Source organism: Pollachius pollachius (genome assembly GCF_949987615.1).
Source record: "Pollachius pollachius genome assembly, chromosome: 1".
Lineage (NCBI taxonomy): Eukaryota > Metazoa > Chordata > Actinopteri > Gadiformes > Gadidae > Pollachius > Pollachius pollachius.
The window spans coordinates 31,368,608-31,390,032 of NC_136934.1; the positions used below are offsets into that span (position 1 = coordinate 31,368,608).

Here is a 21,425-nt window from a genome sequence, read left to right on the forward strand (position 1 = left end):
GAATCAGCAGTCAAAATTGTTCGGAAAATTAAATGGGCCATAATTGTATTTCATAAAGCTCACCTGTATTTATTAACGCGCAGTAACTGTGCGATCTGCACAGCTGTCGCCCTGTCATCTTGTGTCTCCTCCATCTCCTCCTCCACCACCTCCTCGTCATTTTCTTCCTGTTCTTCTCCACTGGTGGGCTCCAACACAGCCGTGGCAGTGGTCAGCAGCTCAGGCTCCATGGCATCCCACAGCTCTGACGCCCTTATGACTGCAACTGGCATGAAACAGCAGCGAGGAAAAGTATAAACATCAACATGGGGGGGCTTGACCCCACCAAGAACATTTTTAAAGCTTAACAATTGGATGGAACCATAATTTTTTAATCCACACTTTAGGCAGGAATGACCCTCATAGCTGCATGTTTTCATAAACATCAGGGAAAAATAAACTTTAAAAATCGTCTGTTTTAAAAGGCTGTCGTTTGGGATTGATGAGGTCTCAGGATTCACATTCACAAGTCATATGGACGGGTTCTAGTGATTCATGATTAAGCCAACATTTATGGAAACTTTATGGAACATGCGAGAAAGCATGAAATGCAGTGCACTCAAGACAGTTTGACATATGATAAAATAGTTGATGAATTTAAAAGAAAACGCAACAATCATGTCAACCTAGGGCTGCTGATAATGGGAAAAATCAAAATCACAATTATTTTGGCCAATATTGAAATGACGATTATTCAAACGATTATTTTTGAGTTTGAAAACATGTATTTATTCAGCATGTCTCTCCCAAAAAAAACTTTGCAACTGAGAACTTTGAAATTTTGCCTTAAAAAAATACACAAAATGGTCAAAAACAATATACAGATACGTATCCAGCTGTTCTACCCTTTCTATAAAACATAAAAAAAAAAAAAAAACTCGAGACCTATGTCAACCTAGCTCCAAATTCAGAGCTTGCCCTCAGATTACCAAAGAAGAAGCTCACAGCACATTGAACTACACAGAGGGCTGGGTAAACGCCTCGCCTGACGTACACACAAATACGCACGCTGTTGGCATCCTCCACATCATTACCCGACTAAGCATATCTTTGAAAGTGGGATCATAGTGGGAGGAGCCTGTCACTGTAGGCCAGCCCTTACAGCCGAGCAGTAAACCTTCACTACACGGCCAAGATTACCAGCCAGTCATGACAAGGACAACCCAGCCCCCTGGTTCAATGTGCTCACATTTGCCATAGTATCATCATGGGGCATGATGGATAAGAAGAGAGATGTAAAAGACAAGTTAAAGAGTTGCTTTTGAGGCAATAGAGGGTTTGTTTACCGGGTGCTTTGCCTTCCACCTTCTCCTTCAGCTCTTTCAGTTTGGTCGCCTCTTTCTCCAGAGGGTTCTTCAGATCGGCACTGCTCAACTGAAACACAACACTCAACTCTAAGGACCACAGCAAAGGGAACGTCAAATCGTATGGCATTCTGGGTCTTAATTACCTTGCAACTGTAGGGGTTATGAGCGATAAAGGCGGCCAGCAGCTGGATGGCACTCTTCACTACGTTTATAGACTTGTCCATCAGCCTCCCCACAGCCAGCCCCATCACCTCGCTGTACCGGCACAGCGGCAACGCCTGGCAGAACACAAGCATCATTCAACAGTACAGCCAGAACAATATCGTGGCAGGGGCCTTCAGTGACGACAGAGCTGACTGACCTTGCTGTTGACCACGCGCGTGTAGACCTGCAGCACGCGCGCCCGCACATGGGAATGCGTGTCGTGCAAATGCTCCTGCAGCGTGTCGAAGAAGCGGTCGCGGTCCGCTTTGCCAGACTCGTCCAAAGCGTCGCCACACAGGACCCGCACTAGGATGTCTCCCAGGACCTCACACACCGCCACGCGCATGTTGTTGCTCTGGGTAGCAGATGGTATATATCGTTTGGTCATAGCAACTTTATACAGTGATACATTGAATAAAGACGGAGGACACTCAGGTGCAAGTCAGGTTACGGCCACTTGCTCGTGGATGCCTACAGGTAGCCTGTGTCCATGTCCATTAGAGATCGAAACCAGTTCTTAATGGCTGGGATGTGAACACCAGGGCTACTGCATTATACCAAGTCAAATTCAGTTACTTTCAACCAACAAACTGAATATTTATTCCATGCATTTAACATAAAAGTGCCATTGAAACATGCTACACTGTGCTACACCCAATGAAGGTTTACATTGAAAGTGAACCACTGTTTCTGCAGGAAGGGAACACCAAAATTATTTTTGGGCGTTGCACTCTAGGAAGGAGGAGGGGCAAGCAAATTGTGAGAAAGTTTGTATCAGGTTGTTTATGCTTCACACACACACACACACACACACACACACATTATGGCCGGGACTATAAGTATATTATAACCAGTGTTTCCCGCAGGATTTTTTTCAGCAGCGGTGGTGTGGTCCCCGAACCCTCTAGGGGGGTCCGGGGACATGCCCCCCCGGCCGAATTGTTTTGTACCCTTTACATTGGAATGCATGAATCTGGTGCACTTCGAGAGGAGAATATGCACTTAAATCCTATTCAAACAGTCCTGTGTATTACTGTAGATGGGATTATTGGTGTTGTAACTTTGCCTTTTGTGTCTTCATTTACAGATTTTTATATTTTTGTATAGTAATATTTAAACAAAAAATGCCACAACGCAAATATAATTTGCACAATTTACATATTTTTTCCTAATGCTTAAACACTAAACATGGTTGCTATCCCAAAAAGAGCGACAACACGCACACACACATAGGCCTACACACACACACACACACACACACACACACACAATACTAGAGGAAAAACGGCACGGAGGTTGCGGTTTATAGATACAATAAAATGATTGGGCTCAGAGGGTTTTTAACACTGGTGGTCATGTAGCGACACATTTTAGCAACTTACTTTCTCTCTCTCTCTCTGTCTGTCTGTCTGTCTGTCTGTCTGTCTCTCTGTCTGGCTCACTCTTTCCTTCTTTCTTCGATCTTCCGCTTCACTCGCTACTGCTAGAATCAATGTAACTTTGCAACCGTGTAGGGTAGCCTACTGCCAACAACTGCCACACTCGCTGTGTATTTTTCTTCTTTGATGTTGGTTACGTGACGATGTGCCGCGTGCTGCGCAATTGACGTTACGCGCTGTACATTTTCTAAAAGGAGCTACGTAAAAAAATAGGAGAAGGATTTTTATTGCAGCGGCGGAGAAAATTCAGCAGCGGCGGCGCGCTGCTGAATGGTCTTATTTCACCAACAAAATGGCATAGATAGGTACAACATAGGTTTGTTGATCTCACCTCTCCTTCCAAGTGAGTGATGAGGACACTGATGTTGGGGATCATCAATTCAGGCACCAGGGAACTCAATTCCGACAGGAAAGAAGAGAAGGCCTTGACCCCTGACCCTTCTCTGGCAAGCTCCTCACTGGACTTCTGACCAATCTCCCTTAATTAGTCAAAAAGGTAAACCGTTCAAATATCCACTTGTATGCCTCACAATACCCACCATATGTTTCAGTAAGTCCAAATGCACTCCTTCAAGGTTTCTTCTATGATAATTATGTTTCTGCTCGCTCTTTTGGGTAAAGGATATCCCAATCAGGCCTGTGATACTCTTTGAGACCAACTTGGATTAAGGGCTATACAAATTATTGACGTGATTACGAAAATGCATGTGAATTGAAGTATACAAAAATGTATCAAATCGAACAAACCCAAGTTAAAATGCATTATAAAGTACAGAGCAAATATTGTCCCTTACCGTATGACCTCCCCTATTATCGCCCGGACTCCATACTCTGTGCTCCACACAGAGACGGCCTGAGCACACACAGAGGACAGCTGCTCAAAGTGCTGCAGCAACTGAATCACTTTGACACTTGCACCTGTGGAGAACAGCGAATGACAATGGGTGGGAAGAGGATACATGAGTCGAGTACAAAGTCAGGCACAAACAGCCGTTTATATACTCATTTGGCAAATTCCCCGTTTTGGTTCAGGTTTAGTTTTTAAAGACGTCTGAATTTGATGATAAAGTGGCTCACCCAGTAGGTGGTTGTACTTCTTTATCAGCAGCCCGAGCAGGTGGATGACTGCATCCCTGGTGGGCTTGCTCTTCACGTGGCTGATGGTGGGGTTCTCAAGGAGCTTGTAGCAGCAGCATGTCACACAGCTATAGGAACAGATACAGAGAGGTGCTCCTTCTTAATGTGCTACCACCTGATAAGACCCATTTTCAGCAGTCTTTGTGATAACATACTATATTTTTACTAATGAACAAAGAAACACAAGGTTAGATAATCAATAGCTTAATATTATGTTAGCGTTTATCAGCAACATACTGCAATACATCAATTATCAAACATTTGATAGTGTATAAAACAAATTGATTTGTTGCCTTCCTCTACATTATATAAATACAACCCCAAGGAGAGGTTTGGGAGAGAAACAACTGCCATGCTAAACTACACAGTATACAGTCATTATTGCAGAATGCCAGAAAAACTTGTCATCTCCCATTAAACAAACAATGTTTAACAACGGTCTGGGCTGCCGCGCGAGACCAGCAGGAAATCGCATTGCCCCAATTGAGCTCATTTAGCCGTGGCAGATCCTGCACTGGCTCCGGTGGTCATGTGCTGGTACCTGATGAACTCTTCCTCCACCAGGGACAAGCTCCAGAGGGCGCGGATATCCAGCTGGAGGAGTTGTACCAGGGCCTGCAGCACCGTCTCCCTCTCGGTGTCCCACTGCGCCAGACCCTCTCCAACCTTGCCCTTTTTGCCTGACTGTATGGTTAAGAGTGAAATATATAAATGTTACACACAAGAGATAATGCCGTTTTCTGCACACTACATACTAAATGTTTTTTTTTTTGCATTTGCCCTCAGATTACCAAAGAATAATAATAATCTTTGCTTTCAAAAGACCCTCAACAGAGACTTGCTTCTTGCCACCTGATACATATACATTCAAAAACCTTTCATACAAAGACATGACAGACACACATTGTCTGAGCCCTACCACTTGTCCATCTGCATTTCTACTGAGAGGACAGAAAGTGGAGGGCTCTAAATGACTGTAGGTGCGCCCTTACAGCAGTGCAACAAGACTCCATCACACTGCCAAGATTACCCACCAACCAGGTGACATAAGAGCAAGATCTCTTGGTCCGACAAGCTCATAAATGCCATGATCTCATCACTGGGCATTTTTAAGTACTCTCAAAAGATACAAAACAGGGAGTATAACCCCTTGTACCCATACCTTGCCTGGTGCAGTGACGATACTTTGTCTGCAGGAGTCGCTTTCAAGCACCTCTGTAAGTTTGCAGAGTAAAAATACACCCATCTTCACTGCATTTAGCTGCTCCTTGCGGTCTGCGACTGAGAGGTTAGTGGAGATGAGCAGCGCCGGCAAGGACACAGACAGTCCACTCACAACTGTAAAATAATGAAAAGGGGGCGGTTGAGAGCGTTAATTACTACATTGTGAAATTATATTTTTGATTCACAAATGTTTGTGCAAACATGTAGAGAATCTGACCTTGTATGAGAAATTCAAGAGTGTCCTCTTTGATGCTCAAGTCCACTGCGTTGCTGTGCCTTAAAGAGAGAAACATTGACAAATTTCAATTCACGTTGAAACTACGTGAGACAGAAACAAAAGCAGATGTGGGTGACAAGACTCACTGTAGCACACTGTAACCAGTGTCGAAGTGCTCTAAGATACACAACGGCCCCTGGCTTCTTAATGCGGCCTTGAAACCTGTTTGAGAAATACCACGTTCAGAAACAAAACGTAAACAAAATGTACAATTTGTAATGCATAAAGAACCCATAGTCTGCGCTATGGTACTACTTACTGATGAGGTGGGATGGTATGTGTTTAGGGGCGACCACATCTTGGACCACGTACTGGTTGATGCCCCCGGTTTTCACGAGGTCGCCCACGCAGACGGGTACAAAGAAGTCCCAAGACATTTCTGTGGTACACCAACGTACCAACTTACTCAGCAATGAAAGTAGATCTGGCGCGATTATGACAATAATGTGCTGGCCGCAAGCCCTCCACTCTTGGTTAAAAAGTTAGGACTTTAGGAATGAACTATACAATGCAGGTTGTTTGAAATATGTATAAGTCAGCATTTAGTCAGCCAATATATCGGTAGTATCCGGCTGTTAAGGTATTACACGCTAACGCCATATTATCGTAGAAGTTTAGCCTAACATGCTAGCAACCAATGCCCTATGCGTTAGCTTGGCTTTTTCCATTCTCATAAGCAGAAATTAGGCATGTCCGTTAAAAGTACAAACCAAATAACATGTCAAAGTACTTACCGGTTTTGTGGGTAGCCTTATAAGCCACAGTTAGGAGCACTAAAGCCGGGACCTCTTGCTTAGTGGTTCACTGCCAGACGGTTTGAAACCAATTTTTGAAATCCGTCTAAACATCGCGCCAAATAACAGGGACAGTGACGTCAAGTATGGTTCCGCCCCTACAGCTCCCGTTCAGAAACACGTTTTAGGGATGGTGCGCCACCCAGAGGAAAACCCCAGCACGACTTCACCAAGAGCGTGTGCCGACCTCTACCAAAACAGGTTATCATAAATACTGTATTATAATGTAGTTGGTATTCAGCAAAAAAGCCACGATTTTAAATATAAAACAGACACATTGTTGAGGTAGTAGCTGTATTCAAATAATTGAAAACATAATCAACACCCTCTCCCTAGTACAAATGTTTCAGCTACAGGAATGGCAATACTTCCCTCATGAAATGTCTTATTTTCCATACAACACTCAATCAAATCTTTAAAAGGACAATTTCAATTGACTAATACTATCAAAATGCAGCATTGGTCTTATCTTTTTCATCCTACTTATTGTCATTCCAAAAAAGCTAGAGCTTAACATAGGCATTCATGTAAAATAGAAATAAAAGTTATTAATTGAAAAGTTTTTTTTAGAGAATTGTGTAGTCATACACGGCAATATTGATAGTGTTATGGCATTTGTAAATGTCTATTTACAAATAAGGGGAAAATGTAGTGTTTATTTTTCATTTGTATAACAAAATGTAAAAAAACAAAAAATACCTACAACAAAACATTACAATGAGCACCAAAGTAAATAAAAAAGAAATTCAACCATTTCAAATATGAAATTTTAAATAAAGTTGTAACCATTAGTCTCCTTCATACACTGCATCAGACCACGGCCATCAAAAATGTTAACCAATAAAGCACCAAACATTAAGAAATATGTAAAACTTACTAATAACTAATGTTGAAAATACTATTCCAGCCATTTTCCATCTATTCAATCTGTTCCCGGCATTCTATTGTTTCACTAACAAAGTCATTTTATTTTCTCTTTCGGTCTTGAGAGCAGCGTGGACAGTACCTATGTGGAATGAAACAATAACTCTGAGTCAAACTGGTGTTCATCTTGTTCAATGGGAATCAATTACACTTTTAGTTAAAATATGAAACCGTTAAGGGAACAACATCTCTTTCAGTTGAGGCCTTCTTACCATTTCCCACGTGGTTTGGTTGTCAGACCCACACAAGCGAAATGGAACCACTCGATGGAACACTGGAATCATCAAGACGAAGAATAAAATGTTGGGTCATGGCTTTAATTTCATCAACTGGACTACCATTATTATATATAGTTATTGAATGAGACGCTTAAATTAAGAAGTCTCACAGTGAAATAAGAGGGGAAGAGGGAATTAAGGAGCAGGTAGGGTTATGGACAGCAGGGAAACTGTGGTTTGGTTTTGTAGGTAAGATTTAAGAGCTATTATCTGAATGAAATTCATTAGAAATGGACCAGCCATCCTCAAATGAAATGGGCTCTCTAATCTTACCTACAACTCCCATGGAGCATGATCATGGGAAGATACAGGCAGCAATTTACCAAGCAACATTCAATGAAACAATGGGTGTACATGATTCTCATAGGGAAACGTTCACACAGTGGGCAGTAACAACAAAGGAAACAAAGGTGAGGGGGAGTGACCATTGTGGAGTGTTTAGGATGGCCACGGCTTAAGTCAGCCGTGATGGGAGAAACTAAATTAATTTGCAATGTTCTAGTCTATGGGTGAAGGGGACCTGTCTGCAAGGCAGTTAAAAAAATCTGCACAACAAAGAAGTCAGTTGATTGGCATGGCCTCAGACCAATTTCGTGGCTACAGTGGCAATGAAAATGCAAACTATCCTTTCAACCCCTAACACCTTTCAATAAGAGAGAGGAAGGGAGACATCTCTTGGTCCAAGAAGAATGCGTACAAATCCCTGTTAAATTGCCTAGTAATTATATAAAGGTTTAAATAATTTGTATTGTATACATACAAATATTTACGATGACTATTTCCACGACGGGTGTCAGGCCAAGAATTGTGAATGAGACTTACGTCAGTGTTGTCACAGCCGATCATCTCCCCATAGGAGACCTGGTGGCACAGGCAGTAGGTGGGCTCGTTGGGGTCCACAGGCATGTCCAACACATCTGAAGGATGCACGTTGCCAAAGTTGGAAGCTGGAGCATTGAACTCTCCTCTGGTGAATTAAACAACAGTGGGGGATCATTGAGAGTCTAATCTTGTGAGAATACACAATGTCTTAAGTACTTTAATAACAGGACTACAATCATAACCATGATGAATGAAGACATTGACTAGAGCAGTATGCGAAGAAGACTCATTCAAGATTATACGCACGGTTGGAGGAGTTTGACTTTCTTCTGTGCACTCTTGGGACTGCCATCCTCATCCGAGCTCTTCACTTTAGACCTGGTTTTAGCCATCTTCTTCTCCTTTTGCCTAGCGTCAGCTGAAAGTCCAAACAACAAGGCAGACGATCAGGTACCAAAACAGACCTTGGTTTTCAACATTGGCCCAATGATAAACGATTTGCCATGATTGTGGATTTAATCTCCTCATACCATAGAACGTTTGCAAGCATGGCTTGATTGTACTGTCTTATGCATAAAGGAAGTGAATAGGTTGGGTTGGACCTCCGCCTCAAATATACATTACCAAAGTAATGGGAGTGAGTTATCTGAGACTAATGTTTACATTTGTGGTAAGTTTTGAAGGGTTCTATCATGGAGAAACCCTTACTTTTTTTTCCCTTACTGGAGGTAGAGTCATAGTCAGTGCTCTCAATCTGTTTCTCCTTCAGGTCCGCTTCGAAACGGGCCAGGTCTGTATCCAGCCGCCGGATGTGCTTGTCAACCTGAAGAAATTTAAAAGAAAACTCAGTTTTTTGGTGGAACCTTATAGTATGTTGCCTGCAGAATGTCTGTATGTTATGGCACCAACTTGTACTCACCATCTCATATGTCTGCATTGCCAGCTGCACCTTATCATCACCGAACTCTTTGCATTTACTGTATGACTGCTGAATCTGTCTCAGTATGGAGAGCTTTTGCTCCGAAGAAAGAGTCCTGGCATTGGAAGTGTACTCCTTGGCCAGGGAGTCTATCTGTCCTTTAAGATCTGTGGCGCAAAGCAGAATGGCTTTGTGAAAGAGTACTTGGACTGAATTGTAATGCCATTCCATTTAAGACATACACAGAGAGAGAGACACACCGTTAACATAACATGTTAATATAGTAAACGTGAAGAGTTATAACCTGGATTATAATACTACAAATCAACTTTTGTTTTCTTCAAACAAATGTTTTATTCTCGCAGTTGAGGTTAAATTGTATGAAGCATTACATCGTCGTGAATACGAAACCCACCCTAGTGTATTAGCTATGTATCAACCATACCTTCTGTCCGTTGGTCTAGGTCCCGCATCAAATTGAAGTTTCTCTGCAATTCGAATGGCAAATTCTCTATGCCTGGGGTTGTAAAAGAAGGGACAACATTAAGTTACAGGCCTTCTAATAAATCGGAATCGGGCAATAGGCCTTTATATAAATTATAATTGCAATCGTAAACCACCAAAGGCGACGTCTGCCGCAGGGATCAGATGGGGGAGTTGGAAGAATCAAATGTACAAACAATAAAACACAGCAAAAATAAAAACAAAGATCACCAGTTGAAACCAAGAAGGAGTTAAATAGCTAAAAGCTAGTTAATATGTTTACGTCGTGTTTCCTAAATGCATCCATAATTGGGAGAATAAAAATTCCAGTAAATAGACTGTGCCCAAAAGCCATTAATCGCGATGGGTCGTCTGGACACTACTGCGTTTAATTCAAGATTCAAGCATTGATGATCGGACCTATTACATTCTCAATGACGAGACAGCGTTGAATTATGGGGTATGAAATCCCTTCACATCCACAAATAACTATGTAATGCTTACTGTCTAAATAATGTTCCAGGTACATTCCCGCCGCCATCTTGGAAAATGTAAACAACACATTTTCCGGCAGCGGAGGAAACGTTTTGATTGGCTGCCGCCATTCTCTGGTGCGCTCCCTATATATGACGTCATGGTTTTTTGTGTTTTTAAAGAAACTTACCAGTGTTCATTCTGTGAAAATGTACATTGTAACCATGGGATCACATTGGCTCATTCTTATCATAAGGTGTACAAGCAAACATTCCCTATATTTCATATTGAATGTACGCATAGCCTGACCTACCACTTATTGTATTATCATTATTACTCCCATCCATATTCTAACACAATTTCAAATATCAAATTTAAGCAAATATGACTTTCAATGTATTTGTAGGTTTAATATGTCCATGTTTTCATCATACATGAATGCATTCAACCAATCCGCTACACAAGATTGAAGACATTAAGCATGAAATTAATCCTGTTTAATAATAATTATGCATCCAACTGTGCAAAACGACACTAGAAAAATAATGCACTCATTGAAATAATGCATTATTAAACAGGATGTGCAGCAATAGACTGAAATATTAACGTAGTTAATGCATTCATTTGAATACATTGCATTCTGCAATCGATCTGCATTTCTATGATCAGCTGTGTACAACCACATAGTTTTTATTCTAAGTCATGTTATTATTGGCTACTCTTGCTGGCACCTTTACTGAAAGCTTTAGGTAGAAAAAGTGGGACATCGGGCCACACAAGTTTAACTTTATAATTGTTTTTAGTATTTCTCCTCTTTTGTCGCTTGGTTTTATAACGTTGGGTTCCACTTTCCTTGGGGAACCCATCATCTGTAGAAGCATATGCCCCGATACATTATTTAATTTAAAAGTGTGCATTGTTGACACAAAAATACTTTGAAGTGGTCCTCACGTAGGTTAATTAATTATAGATCCAACCCAATTGGACATTGGAAAACTTTTACTTTTCCTGGGATGAAAACATTCCCATGTCCATGTGGAAGTGGTAGCGACCGCGGAGCCACCGGAAAGGGAATGGTCAGGGGCGGGATCTCAGCGGAGAAGCTACGGGTTTATGGACATCGACTCATATTAAGGGATGTACCTAACTTTTTCATCATAAAAAAACAAAGGACAAACCTATATTAGCCAGGTAATATTGTGTACCACTGAAAGTCACTGGTAACATTGAGGGGGATACAGCAGGTTGTGCATTAAGTTTGCTCGCTAGCTCCGCTGGTCTGTAACGCTAGCCAGACAAAACGTTTTGGTCACCACCATACACTTTGGTTTTCCCTGAATTCGCCTGACCATTGTGCGGTAAATGCATGCCCTCGTTTATTTTTCTAAAACCGTTTAAGTTATTGAATGGCATTTGTAATGGATGCACACAGTGTTGTTTTGGATTACATTCTCGCCAGTGTTGTTAGCCATAACCTGGTAGCCCCACACTTGTTTTTTCTGTCTTCCTGTTGCTCCTTTCCCTCGCATTCATCTATCACGTTGACAGCCAGTCGGCCGCCTGCCGCTTATACCACCATCCATTGGTTCTGCGATTCTTGTGTCAGTCTGTAACGTGTACTGTTGCAAATCTCGTCGTGGACTATTGACTAGTGTAGTTGTCTTACTCTCAACCATGGCAGACTTATTGGTGCATACTATACTATATAATTGTCTGCATCCAGGTATTCGTTAGCTAGTATATTGAGAAAACATTATTTAATACCATGTATTCTTTCCAGCATGGATGCAGGTGAGGATCAAAACACGAGTTCCACCAATGGAAATGCTCAGACAGGGGGAAACTCCCGCCCATCCCAGATAGCACACATGTCTCTGTATGAGAGACAGGCTGTACAGGTATGTCTTTGTTTGGGTACCTACATTACATACAAATACATACCTGTACTTGTAAATATTGCAGGTATACTGATTGTTTTGCTTCAAAGAAAGATGAATGAAAAACCCATGTTGACCTGTTCATTATATGTGCAACTTGTTGACCAAGGCTCTCCAGGCACTTCAGAGGCAGCCAAATGCTGCTCAGTACTTCCAGCAGCTAATGCTGCAGCAGCAGCAAATCAACAGCGTCCAGCTCCATAACCTGGCTGCTGTGCAACAGGTAGCACCCTTTACACGCATGAGGCATTAAACATAAAACCTTGGAATTTATTCATATGTGTGGTCGCTTATCTTTCACAATAGGCAACGCTTGCAGCGAGTCGGCAATCAAACTCTTCCAATAACAGTGTTGCCACCACCACTGTAAGTCTCATGATGCACATTTTCCTTTTGTTAAAGCAAGGGCACAACAGCTGTTTTGATTGTTGAATCTATGACTTTATGGTTCCTTTTCAGGTCAACCTGAGCACCACTTCTGGAGGAGGGACTGTGACTAATCCCCGCCCCCTTGGTCCGGCCTCCTGTGCGACAACCACTGCTCTTAACCAATCGGTATTGTTGGGCGGGAACTCTGCCGGACAGGGACAGATGTATCTCAGAGTAAGTTAAAGTCAACATTGTTCTTTGACTATAGCGTATTAGTTTTAGCTTAATCTAAAACACTATCATTCAGTAGTTGATGTGTATAGCAATATCAGATGTTGCGTTTCTCTAAAAGGAATTTAACAAATTATACTTCTGCATTCAAAATTGTATTCAGAATTAATCCATTGCTTGCTTATACTTACCACAAAATAAGCTATAAACTATATTGGGAATTCAAATGATTATTAAACGCAATTAATGTCACGATACCGTTCCCCACATCTTTCTTATATGGTGGTCTTTGTGCCCAAACAGTCCTTTTAATCATTGCTCAAAGCACATGAGATCATGCTCTGCCACTTCTGAACGTGACTAATATGTTATCATTGATTCCTTAGGTGAACCGCTCCCTGAGAGCCCCGCTTGCCTCCCAGCTGATATTCATGCCTGGTGGTACAGCCACAGCAGCTGTGGCCACAGTGACCCAGCAGCAGCAGCCACAACATCATCAGCAGCAGCAGCAGCAGCAGCAGCAGCAGGAAAACAAGTCTACCTTTCCTAGCACTCCTTCAGAACATGACCAGGTGAGAAAATTGCACAATTGTTAGAGAAATAATGCATTTTGATGAATTGGGATTTTAAAAGACCATTATCCCACTCAATATGTGTGTATGTAAGAAGTGATTAAAATGATATATTTATTTAACATTTTGAGTTGTGACATGTCTGGTTTAATTGTGTTTTAATTAGTGAATCACAGATTAATCGGGTCGCGATCATTATTGACCGATATACGCCCTAAACACGTGATCAGTCGATCAACTTTGAATTTACCGACTGCATGAGCCCATCCCGTGACTATTGTTCACAAGACCTGCCGTCATTAGGTTCAGTCACTGAGACAGTATTGTTATCCGGCTTTAACATAATTCAGCTTAACTCACAATAAAGGTACGCTTCACTTAACCATTGAAACTGTTTTTTATAGGTTATAGGGTGCAATAATCAGCCTGCATCTCATCGGGCTTCATTCTTCCAGTGTTTTTTTCTAAAAAACATTATGTAGGTCTGCGCTAAAAATAGTAGACCAAGACTTCATTCTTCACACATCCCCATTTCAGTTTAAACGACTGCAGTATCAATGACCTAATAGGAAAAGGATGCTTCCCGTTAATTCCTTCTGCTTCAGGTGAAACTTACTTTGTGCTCCGCCCCTTTATTGGAAGATGAGCGAGAGCGACCCTCAAACTCTCCAAACGGAGTAACCGAAACTTTACGTAAAGCGAAACAATGCCAGCGACAGAACTTGAATATCAACATTGTTCCTACAATGTGAAGCAAAGGGTTTCTTGAAACTGAGACTTTATACCAGCGCATTCCGCAGTAGCTGGACCCCCGGTCTGAGCTCCTGAGTGAAGCCGTAGACAGCCCTCCTTTTATGAGCACAGACGTCACAAAGAGCCGGTGGGTTACGCAAAATATAGTATGCGCTTCCCTGCACACTGGTTATTTATATTTAATATTTTAATTCTAGTTATGGCTCAATTTATTCGTCCAAATGATACAGTTCCAACTTGTACATGTGTCCACTCTCTAGATAAATGCCATTAATAATGAACCATAGGCTATCGCCGACTTGTTTGACTACTTAAAATCATAACATACAAAACCTGCAGCCTGTAAAGTGACCACAGGAAGCAAAAAATGTGCTATAAATACAAGCATCTCCCATGTAGCATACATGCGTATGTTGCCATCTGTCACTATTTGTTATGCAAAGCTTAAAAAAAAAAATCTTTCTTTCTGCAAATATTAGTATGTGCATAGCGTATCACAGGGGATACTATTACATTGGATCTTATGTTTGATTAAAGGTCCCATGGCATGCTACTTTATGGATGCTAACCCTAATATAGATATTAGTGGGCCCCAAACACAGTATTTGAAGACGTTCCCAAAATTCAGCCGTGGTGCAGAATTACAGCCACTACGAGCCAGTTGCACATTGAGCTTTCCCCAAACGCGCCGTTTCGGTGTCTGTAGCTTTAATGCAAACGAGGAGGAGAGAGGCGGGTCAAGAAGGAGGGTGGAGGTGTGGCCCTGAGCAGCTTGCGGCCAAGGTACCATTCGCTCTGTTTACAGTGGATGTATCGCAATGGCGAGGCGCACACAGCCTTTGGCCGTGTTCTGTAAATATTCTAGAACACTCCGGGTGCTCCGGCGGGAGTCCTGGAGCTCTATATCTAAATAATATCATATTATACATAGATATCTATATCATATAATATATATTATCACGGCCAAAAGCTGTGTGAGCCTCCAGACGATATTATGACTCTCAAGCGACTGTTCTCCAACTTCTCTGGTTCTTCCACGTCCACATCAATCCGAAGTAGACTGAACCACGACATGGAGGAGAAAGGGATTGTTGCCCACGGTTGTCTCCCGCCGCAGCGGGCAGCACCGAGCCGGTGGTCCCTCGGCAGCGGGAAGCGGGGCTCAAGCGGGAGACATTCGCAGGCAACAATCCCTTTCTCCTCCATGTCGTGGTTCATGTACTTCAGGGAGTCAAAGCCAAAGTTCCTTTTTCCCCTAATTCCTTCTCAACCATGGCTGAGATAACCTCCACTACGAGTACAACACTTACAACACGTACAACACTTGCGTTACAGTGTGTGTAAACACACACACACACACACACACACACACACACACACACACACACGGCGCTCGCACGGTCGTATCTCATTGGCTGGCAAGGCAGAGAAGGGGGAGGTGGCATCTCCCCTTATGATGACTTAAGAGGAAAATTCCAAAACGGCGCATCTGAGCTTCGTTTTTTCAAAGGCGGAGCAGAATGCCTAGTGCTTGTTTTACACCCAACGAAATTTCTAGCTACTGGGGGAGTATAGCTAGGCTAGGGGAACTCATATTTATGATAGAAAACCTCAGAAAGTGAAATTTTCATGCCATGCTTTAAATCTTTGTTGGGTGTATATTATCCATATAGTCTATGACTAATGATTTTCATAAGGAAAATCCTATTTATATATATTTCATTTTGTGATCTGTATCTGATCTGGTGACCACACATTTAAAAGATCTGGGGTCGCCCTGAATTCCTAGTTTTAATTAGGGTATTGTTTAGGGCAGGGCAGTATACTTTGTAATTGGCTGGTTGTCGAGAAATATTGATCAAACAATCGCTCTTTAGCGAGTAGTTCTGCTGCCCGACGCTTCTGCCTGGAAGCCCCGTGTCCCTGGCAGTTTACATTTCTAGACTTAAGTTCACTGTGTCACATCCCTTATCCAGAGCGTGAATAGCTATCCTATAGATTCTACATTCAGATTGATGCCAGGACATTCCTGGCGGGCGGTCATTATTACTTGTCGAACGCGTGGGGAACTCCACCTACCTGGGCCAGATACTTTTTATGATTTGCATGGTTGATTGAACCCTCATTTTTAGAACCATCATCAGTTAGCAATCCTGTTCCTCCAGGTGCAGAACCTGGCGCTCCACTGTGCCTCAGCCCCCAGAGCGATGGCAGTCAAGTCTGAGTTTCCAGACAGGAAGGATGCTGCCAACTTCTCATTTGGCCAACAACAGCAACAGCAGCCTTTCCCACAGACAGCCCAGCAGCAGCAAGTACAGCCGCAGCAACTGACCAAGCAGATATCCACCTATCCCCAGCAGGCTACCGCCACTTGTGCGGGGACAAAGCCTGATGGCCAGGCCAACATTAACCCTGCTGTATCTGTTGCTCCTTCCTCGACATCCTCCGCTGCCTTACCCTTGGCCCAGCTCCTCCTCTCCCCCTCTGCGCTTTGCCAGGCCAGAGCAGTCACCACGGTAACCCCCTCTGCCACGGTGACGCACATCTTGGTCCCCACCTCGAGTGTTTCTACCTCCACACAGGGCTATTCGCTTGGCTCTGTCACCACTAAGGCCAGCATCAACGCCCAGACACTGGTAGTGCAGCCGTTACAGCAGACTAACGTCACAGTGGACAAAGGCCCCGTACCCATCCAGCCCAAAACCACTCAGGGACACCGCCTACCAGTCCAAATGCCCCCTCGACACCAGACGGCCATTCTCCCGGCCCTTCCCACCCACAGCCAGGCCACCCCCGTGGGACACCACCCTCCCCATATTCCAGTCCAGCTGGTGGGAGCCCGACCCGGCTCTGCAGGGAACACGCAGGCCCTGGCCTTGGCCCAGAACCGAGGGAACACGGCTCCGGAGAACACGACCGGCGGGACTACCCACAGCGGGGCCGTGGCCATGGTAAAGTTCATCCCCTTTGTTTTCCTTTAGGGGCTCTGGTGAAGGGGAGAACTATAAAAAACTATAATGAGTATTGTCTCCTGCTGTTAGACAAAGTCTGCCGTCGGCTGCTTGAAAAGGAAGTCTGACTCAGATGCCACAGAGCTGTCCGACTGCGCCTCGATGAGAGAGGGGGCTCCTCCGCTGTCCCCAGCCCCTGCTAAGGACACTGGTACTACAGCTGCCTTCTCCACAACGCACACACCACATACACTTAATGATCATTTTTAGCTTGATATGGCAAATACAATTAGTGAAATGTGAATGTTTAAGCCTGTTCTTGTTTGACCAGCTCCGTCTGCCATCCCAGCCTTCTCGTCTCCCCCTCTGCTGTCCCTACTGCTGCCCTTGTCGAGGGCAGGGCTTGGGGACAAGGACAGAGCCCCTCTGCCCCAGGCCGTGGTCAAACCCCAAGTTCTCACCCACCTCATAGAGGGCTTTGTAATCCAGGAGGGAGCTGAACCCTTCCCCGTAAGTACCACCAAAACCATGTTATCACAACAAGCCAATGACATTGTCATGTATCCATCTCCATTAATGACCTCGTCTTTGATGGCTATTTGATGTTGTTATTTTGTTCGGTAGGTGGCAGGGCTCATGAAGGACAGAGAGTTTGCATTGGTTGGGCGCTCAGAGAATGGATCTGCAAGTAAAGGTTGTTATTTCAGTTTGAAATCGTTCAGCCCTTTAACACAGTCTGTTAACCTAATATGATGTAATAATATTGTAACACTGTTCTGTTGGGTTCTCCTTAGTGTTGAAGTGTGAGTACTGCCAGAGCCTTGCTCCAGCCGGTCAGTTCAGAGGATCCAAGAGATTCTGTTCAAAGACCTGTGCTAAGAGGTATGGTTCATCCCAACCATACGCTATATTTTAAACACGTATATTGGTATATCATGTGGTTGTTTCAAACGTATGTACATATGCACACTATAATCAAGCTTGTTTAGAAAGCAGACGTAGCCCTCCTTACGGTCACACAATCACATACTCTGTGACAATCACAATGTTTGGTACAGTGTTCAATGCATACCATTGTGGTTTTGGACTAAAGACTCTAGTGTGTGACCCCCTCCAGGTACAACGTCAGCTGCAGCCAGCACTTCCGCATCAGCAGGGGGCGCTCTGGTCCAGGGGCCAGCCCCCTGCAGCCGCCGCCTCCTCCTCACCTGGAGACCTCCGCCCGACGGAGGGGCCCTCCTCGGAGGAGCAGTTCAGAGATCGCCTCTGCAAAAATATCAGGCAAACATTTACCTGTTAAGGTGGGTCCTGTTTATAGACTCCTGTAGAGGTCACACTAAGAAACAGACTTTTTCCGTGTTGTGTAACTAATCATCAGGTAAATCAATCAATTCATGGTGACGTCTGCAAACAGCAGGTACCAGGACACCTTGAGTGGACTAGTCAATAAGCTCCCCTAAGCAACTCTTACTAGTGAAAACTAGTGGTCAGCATGAAACTGAAAGACTGGGATGTCGCGATTCACCTATGTGCAGTGATCTCCGATCTGAATGTAAATTATGCAAGTCGCAGCCGATGCTTATGTAAAAGATATTGTCAGAAAATGGATTCAAACAATTTAGTGATTCGGCAATGGACTCAAACATTATGCCGATTGCCGAATCACTAAATTGGTTAGTGATTATAAGTAAACTGTATTGGCATAATGTTTGAATCCATTTCAGAAAATGGATTCAAACATTATGCCGATTGCCGAATCACTAAATTGTTTTGTTATTAATTGGTTGATTTCTTGTTTCTGTCTTCCAAAATGCCTCTCATGTACCTTACAAAAAGCATCTCATTACCGCTGGTCCAGGGCGCCCCAGCAACTGATCTACCAATCATCTGCGCTTCCAAGCACAGAGCCAGAACTTCTTCGCTGTTACAGAATTAAAGACATTTCTGGAAACGTTAAATGGTCAAATAGGTGTCCAGAAACATAGCGTTGTATTTAACAACATATCATGCAGTCAGGTTAGGCCTCTTTCACCACTTGACATGTCCTTTTACGTATTGAAACAGTACCTAATTTCTCAAGTAACCGTGGTGATGAGTCTGGACAGCTGAAGGTATTGTGTTTCGGTTGTGTGCGGATGGTGTCGCAGTCAGGTTCAACAAAGCCAACATACTCACCCGTGTTCACGGGGTGGTTGTTTTCTTCTGACTATTATTATACTGTGCCATTACTGTTACACTGATGTTTTACCAAGCAAGGACTGGTGCTTTTCTTTATGTTGAATTTTCAGTCATCATATTGTACACATTACTACACATAGTAAATACTGATTAATTTATATTTATTTGTTTTTCCTTGTTGGTTTCATTAATACTGGTGATTCCTTTCCATCCCTCACTACAAGTGAAGGCTAGCGCTTCCATTGTGCATTTTAAGGAGTGTTCCCGGGTGATGTACCATATTGGTGAATACTTTAAATATGCAGAACTATCACTATTGTGATAAGAGTACTTTTATAAGTAAACTGTATTGGCAAGTACCATCGTGTGAGTGCTTTGATTTTGGTACTTGCAGATGCACATCCTGATGAAATAGGATTTGTGGGTTTTATTTTCTCTAACACGCATTCCATCGTAGAATAACACGTATAACATGGTAACAGTGTGCTCCGTTCTCCGAATAACGCTAATAAAATCTCATTCCTACTACTTACTTTATACATCATATTACGGAGGCAGGTTTGCAGAGGATTAATAATCAGCCCAATGTTAGTAGGACTTTGAATAATGTGATTTCAGTAACTGGAGGCACACTATGAGAAATCCAGAACAATATGGCTGGATGTTGCCTATTTTAAATTTATTCAAGACTCATGAATTAATCTGTTTCAAATAAAAAGTCCCAAAAAGTAATTCCACCCTCTATTTGCAAGGGTTCTTCCAAATAGCCTTGCTCTCTTTGAATCCGGCCTTTACAGCCGTAGTTTGAATGATAAGTCTGTGACGTTATTCATATGATGCTACCAGTTTCAACTAGTTAAACCACAGTAGGCTTTGCCTCACCAGACCCAATGTTGTGTGTTTAGTTACTATTTGCAAATCTCCTTCCGTCACAGTGTCAGTCAGAGTCCAGTCACTCGGAAGAGCAGTCCAGCGATGGAGAAGATGAGGAGGACGAAGAGTTTTCTCCCTCGCTTTCCCCAAGCTCCTCCCTATCCTGTCCAAGGCCCGCCCACAGCGTCCCGCAGTCGGACATCTTGGCCCCGAGCAGCCACGCGATGGATGCCTCAAACGCCTCACCCGGGAGCCCCGCCAACTGGGGCGTGGCAGAAGTCTGCAGGTTCATCTCATCACTGCAAGGTCCGTAGCCTTCCTAAAGAATGTGGTGTGGCCTGTTTCTAAAGGGCAGCGGGTGCAATGGTTGGTGTGCTCATTGATCTGGTGTATTTACCGTGTGTCCCACCCTCTCTCTAAACAAAGGCTGTGAGGAGCTGGCCAGCCAGTTTCTCTCCCAGGAAATAGACGGCCAGGCCCTGATGCTGCTCAGAGAAGATCATCTCATATCCACCATGAACATCAAGCTGGGCCCCGCCCTCAAGATCTGCGCCTCGATCAACAGCCTACGAGACTGAGGTCTGTGCTTCTCAGACGCTATCAGCATGAATGGAGCAGACCGTAGGGGGTCTGGGGTTGACATGGAATCACATAACTGGGGTCTGAACCAGGGCTTCAGACTGCAGCGAGTGGTTGCGGGATGATGATCAAATCATAACAGTGGACCATGACTAACACAAAAGACATACACTGATGGTTCTGCTCTTTGGCTTTCATTGTGGGGCGTGTGGAAGGAGAAGGTTTGGGAATAAGTGCCCTGGCTTTGTCTTGGTAGAAAATTGAATGTGAAACATATTATGGGTTAACCGCGGAGGCCCTGTAGGCTTAAACGTTATGTTATGTCCGTTAGAGAGAAACAGCGAGTGGGATGTCTCCGTCAATGTATGTAGCAACTGTAGCAAGAGTATAATCTCTGTGTGACTGGCATTCAGAGCTAATTGTGCTAGCAAATTAGTTCTGCTTGCTAGGTCGAGTAAGTCTGTTGCATTATAAGAAACAGGACTGTTGCCTTTTAAACTCTTAAGTGAGGGTGCTTTAACTGGAGTGGTGAGCTGGAGGGTCAAACCCCACATTCATTCATTCCATTTCTTTGACAATGTTCCTCTTTTTTTAAGCAGAAGAGTATATCTTTAAATCATGAAACCAGGCTCTGTTCATATAGTGAAACACATTTTGAGTC

The 21,425-nt window shown here is 43.4% G+C and overlaps 3 protein-coding genes across 5 annotated transcripts in view; 1 reads left to right on the top strand and 2 right to left on the bottom strand.

Annotated features, from left to right (window-relative positions):
• ncapd2 (non-SMC condensin I complex, subunit D2) overlaps positions 1-6,466 on the bottom strand; it is a 32,304-nt gene extending 25,838 nt beyond the window's left edge. Inside the window, exons 1-13 of the mRNA XM_079741816.1 lie at positions 6,362-6,466; positions 5,887-6,006; positions 5,714-5,789; positions 5,568-5,626; positions 5,289-5,464; positions 4,668-4,810; positions 4,067-4,194; positions 3,784-3,907; positions 3,321-3,468; positions 1,708-1,905; positions 1,490-1,624; positions 1,326-1,413; positions 64-265 (exon numbers count right to left, since the gene is read on the bottom strand). Coding sequence (XP_079597942.1) covers positions 64-265; positions 1,326-1,413; positions 1,490-1,624; positions 1,708-1,905; positions 3,321-3,468; positions 3,784-3,907; positions 4,067-4,194; positions 4,668-4,810; positions 5,289-5,464; positions 5,568-5,626; positions 5,714-5,789; positions 5,887-6,004 — 1,595 coding nt within the window. The 5' untranslated portion in view covers positions 6,005-6,006; positions 6,362-6,466. The remainder of the gene's footprint in view (positions 1-63; positions 266-1,325; positions 1,414-1,489; positions 1,625-1,707; positions 1,906-3,320; positions 3,469-3,783; positions 3,908-4,066; positions 4,195-4,667; positions 4,811-5,288; positions 5,465-5,567; positions 5,627-5,713; positions 5,790-5,886; positions 6,007-6,361) is intronic.
• Positions 6,467-6,748: 282 nt separating this feature from the next.
• Positions 6,749-10,388, bottom strand: ing4 (inhibitor of growth family, member 4; the record flags this gene model as incomplete). Of its 2 annotated transcripts, none has more annotated exons than XM_079741983.1 (8): positions 6,749-7,427; positions 7,558-7,619; positions 8,446-8,590; positions 8,752-8,863; positions 9,169-9,268; positions 9,365-9,531; positions 9,810-9,881; positions 10,352-10,388. In XM_079741983.1, 8 exons carry the CDS (start codon positions 10,386-10,388, stop codon positions 7,388-7,390), a joined length of 735 nt encoding a protein of 244 aa, XP_079598109.1. In that variant the 3' UTR covers positions 6,749-7,387. The 2 variants fall into 2 exon arrangements, with proteins under 2 accessions (XP_079598109.1, XP_079598108.1); XM_079741982.1 differs by having other exon boundaries at positions 9,154-9,268.
• A 1,016-nt stretch (positions 10,389-11,404) lies between these two features.
• Positions 11,405-21,178, top strand: phc1 (polyhomeotic homolog 1). 2 transcript variants are annotated; one of them, XM_079741828.1, is made up of 14 exons: positions 11,405-11,512; positions 12,102-12,219; positions 12,368-12,481; positions 12,565-12,624; positions 12,718-12,861; positions 13,245-13,430; positions 16,349-17,134; positions 17,225-17,345; positions 17,466-17,644; positions 17,759-17,828; positions 17,929-18,016; positions 18,252-18,435; positions 20,248-20,491; positions 20,612-21,178. In XM_079741828.1, exons 2-14 carry the CDS (start codon positions 12,103-12,105, stop codon positions 20,761-20,763), a joined length of 2,445 nt encoding a protein of 814 aa, XP_079597954.1. In that variant the 5' UTR covers positions 11,405-11,512; position 12,102; the 3' UTR covers positions 20,764-21,178. The 2 variants fall into 2 exon arrangements, with proteins under 2 accessions (XP_079597954.1, XP_079597955.1); XM_079741829.1 differs by having other exon boundaries at positions 17,484-17,644.
• Positions 21,179-21,425: the final 247 nt, after the last annotated feature.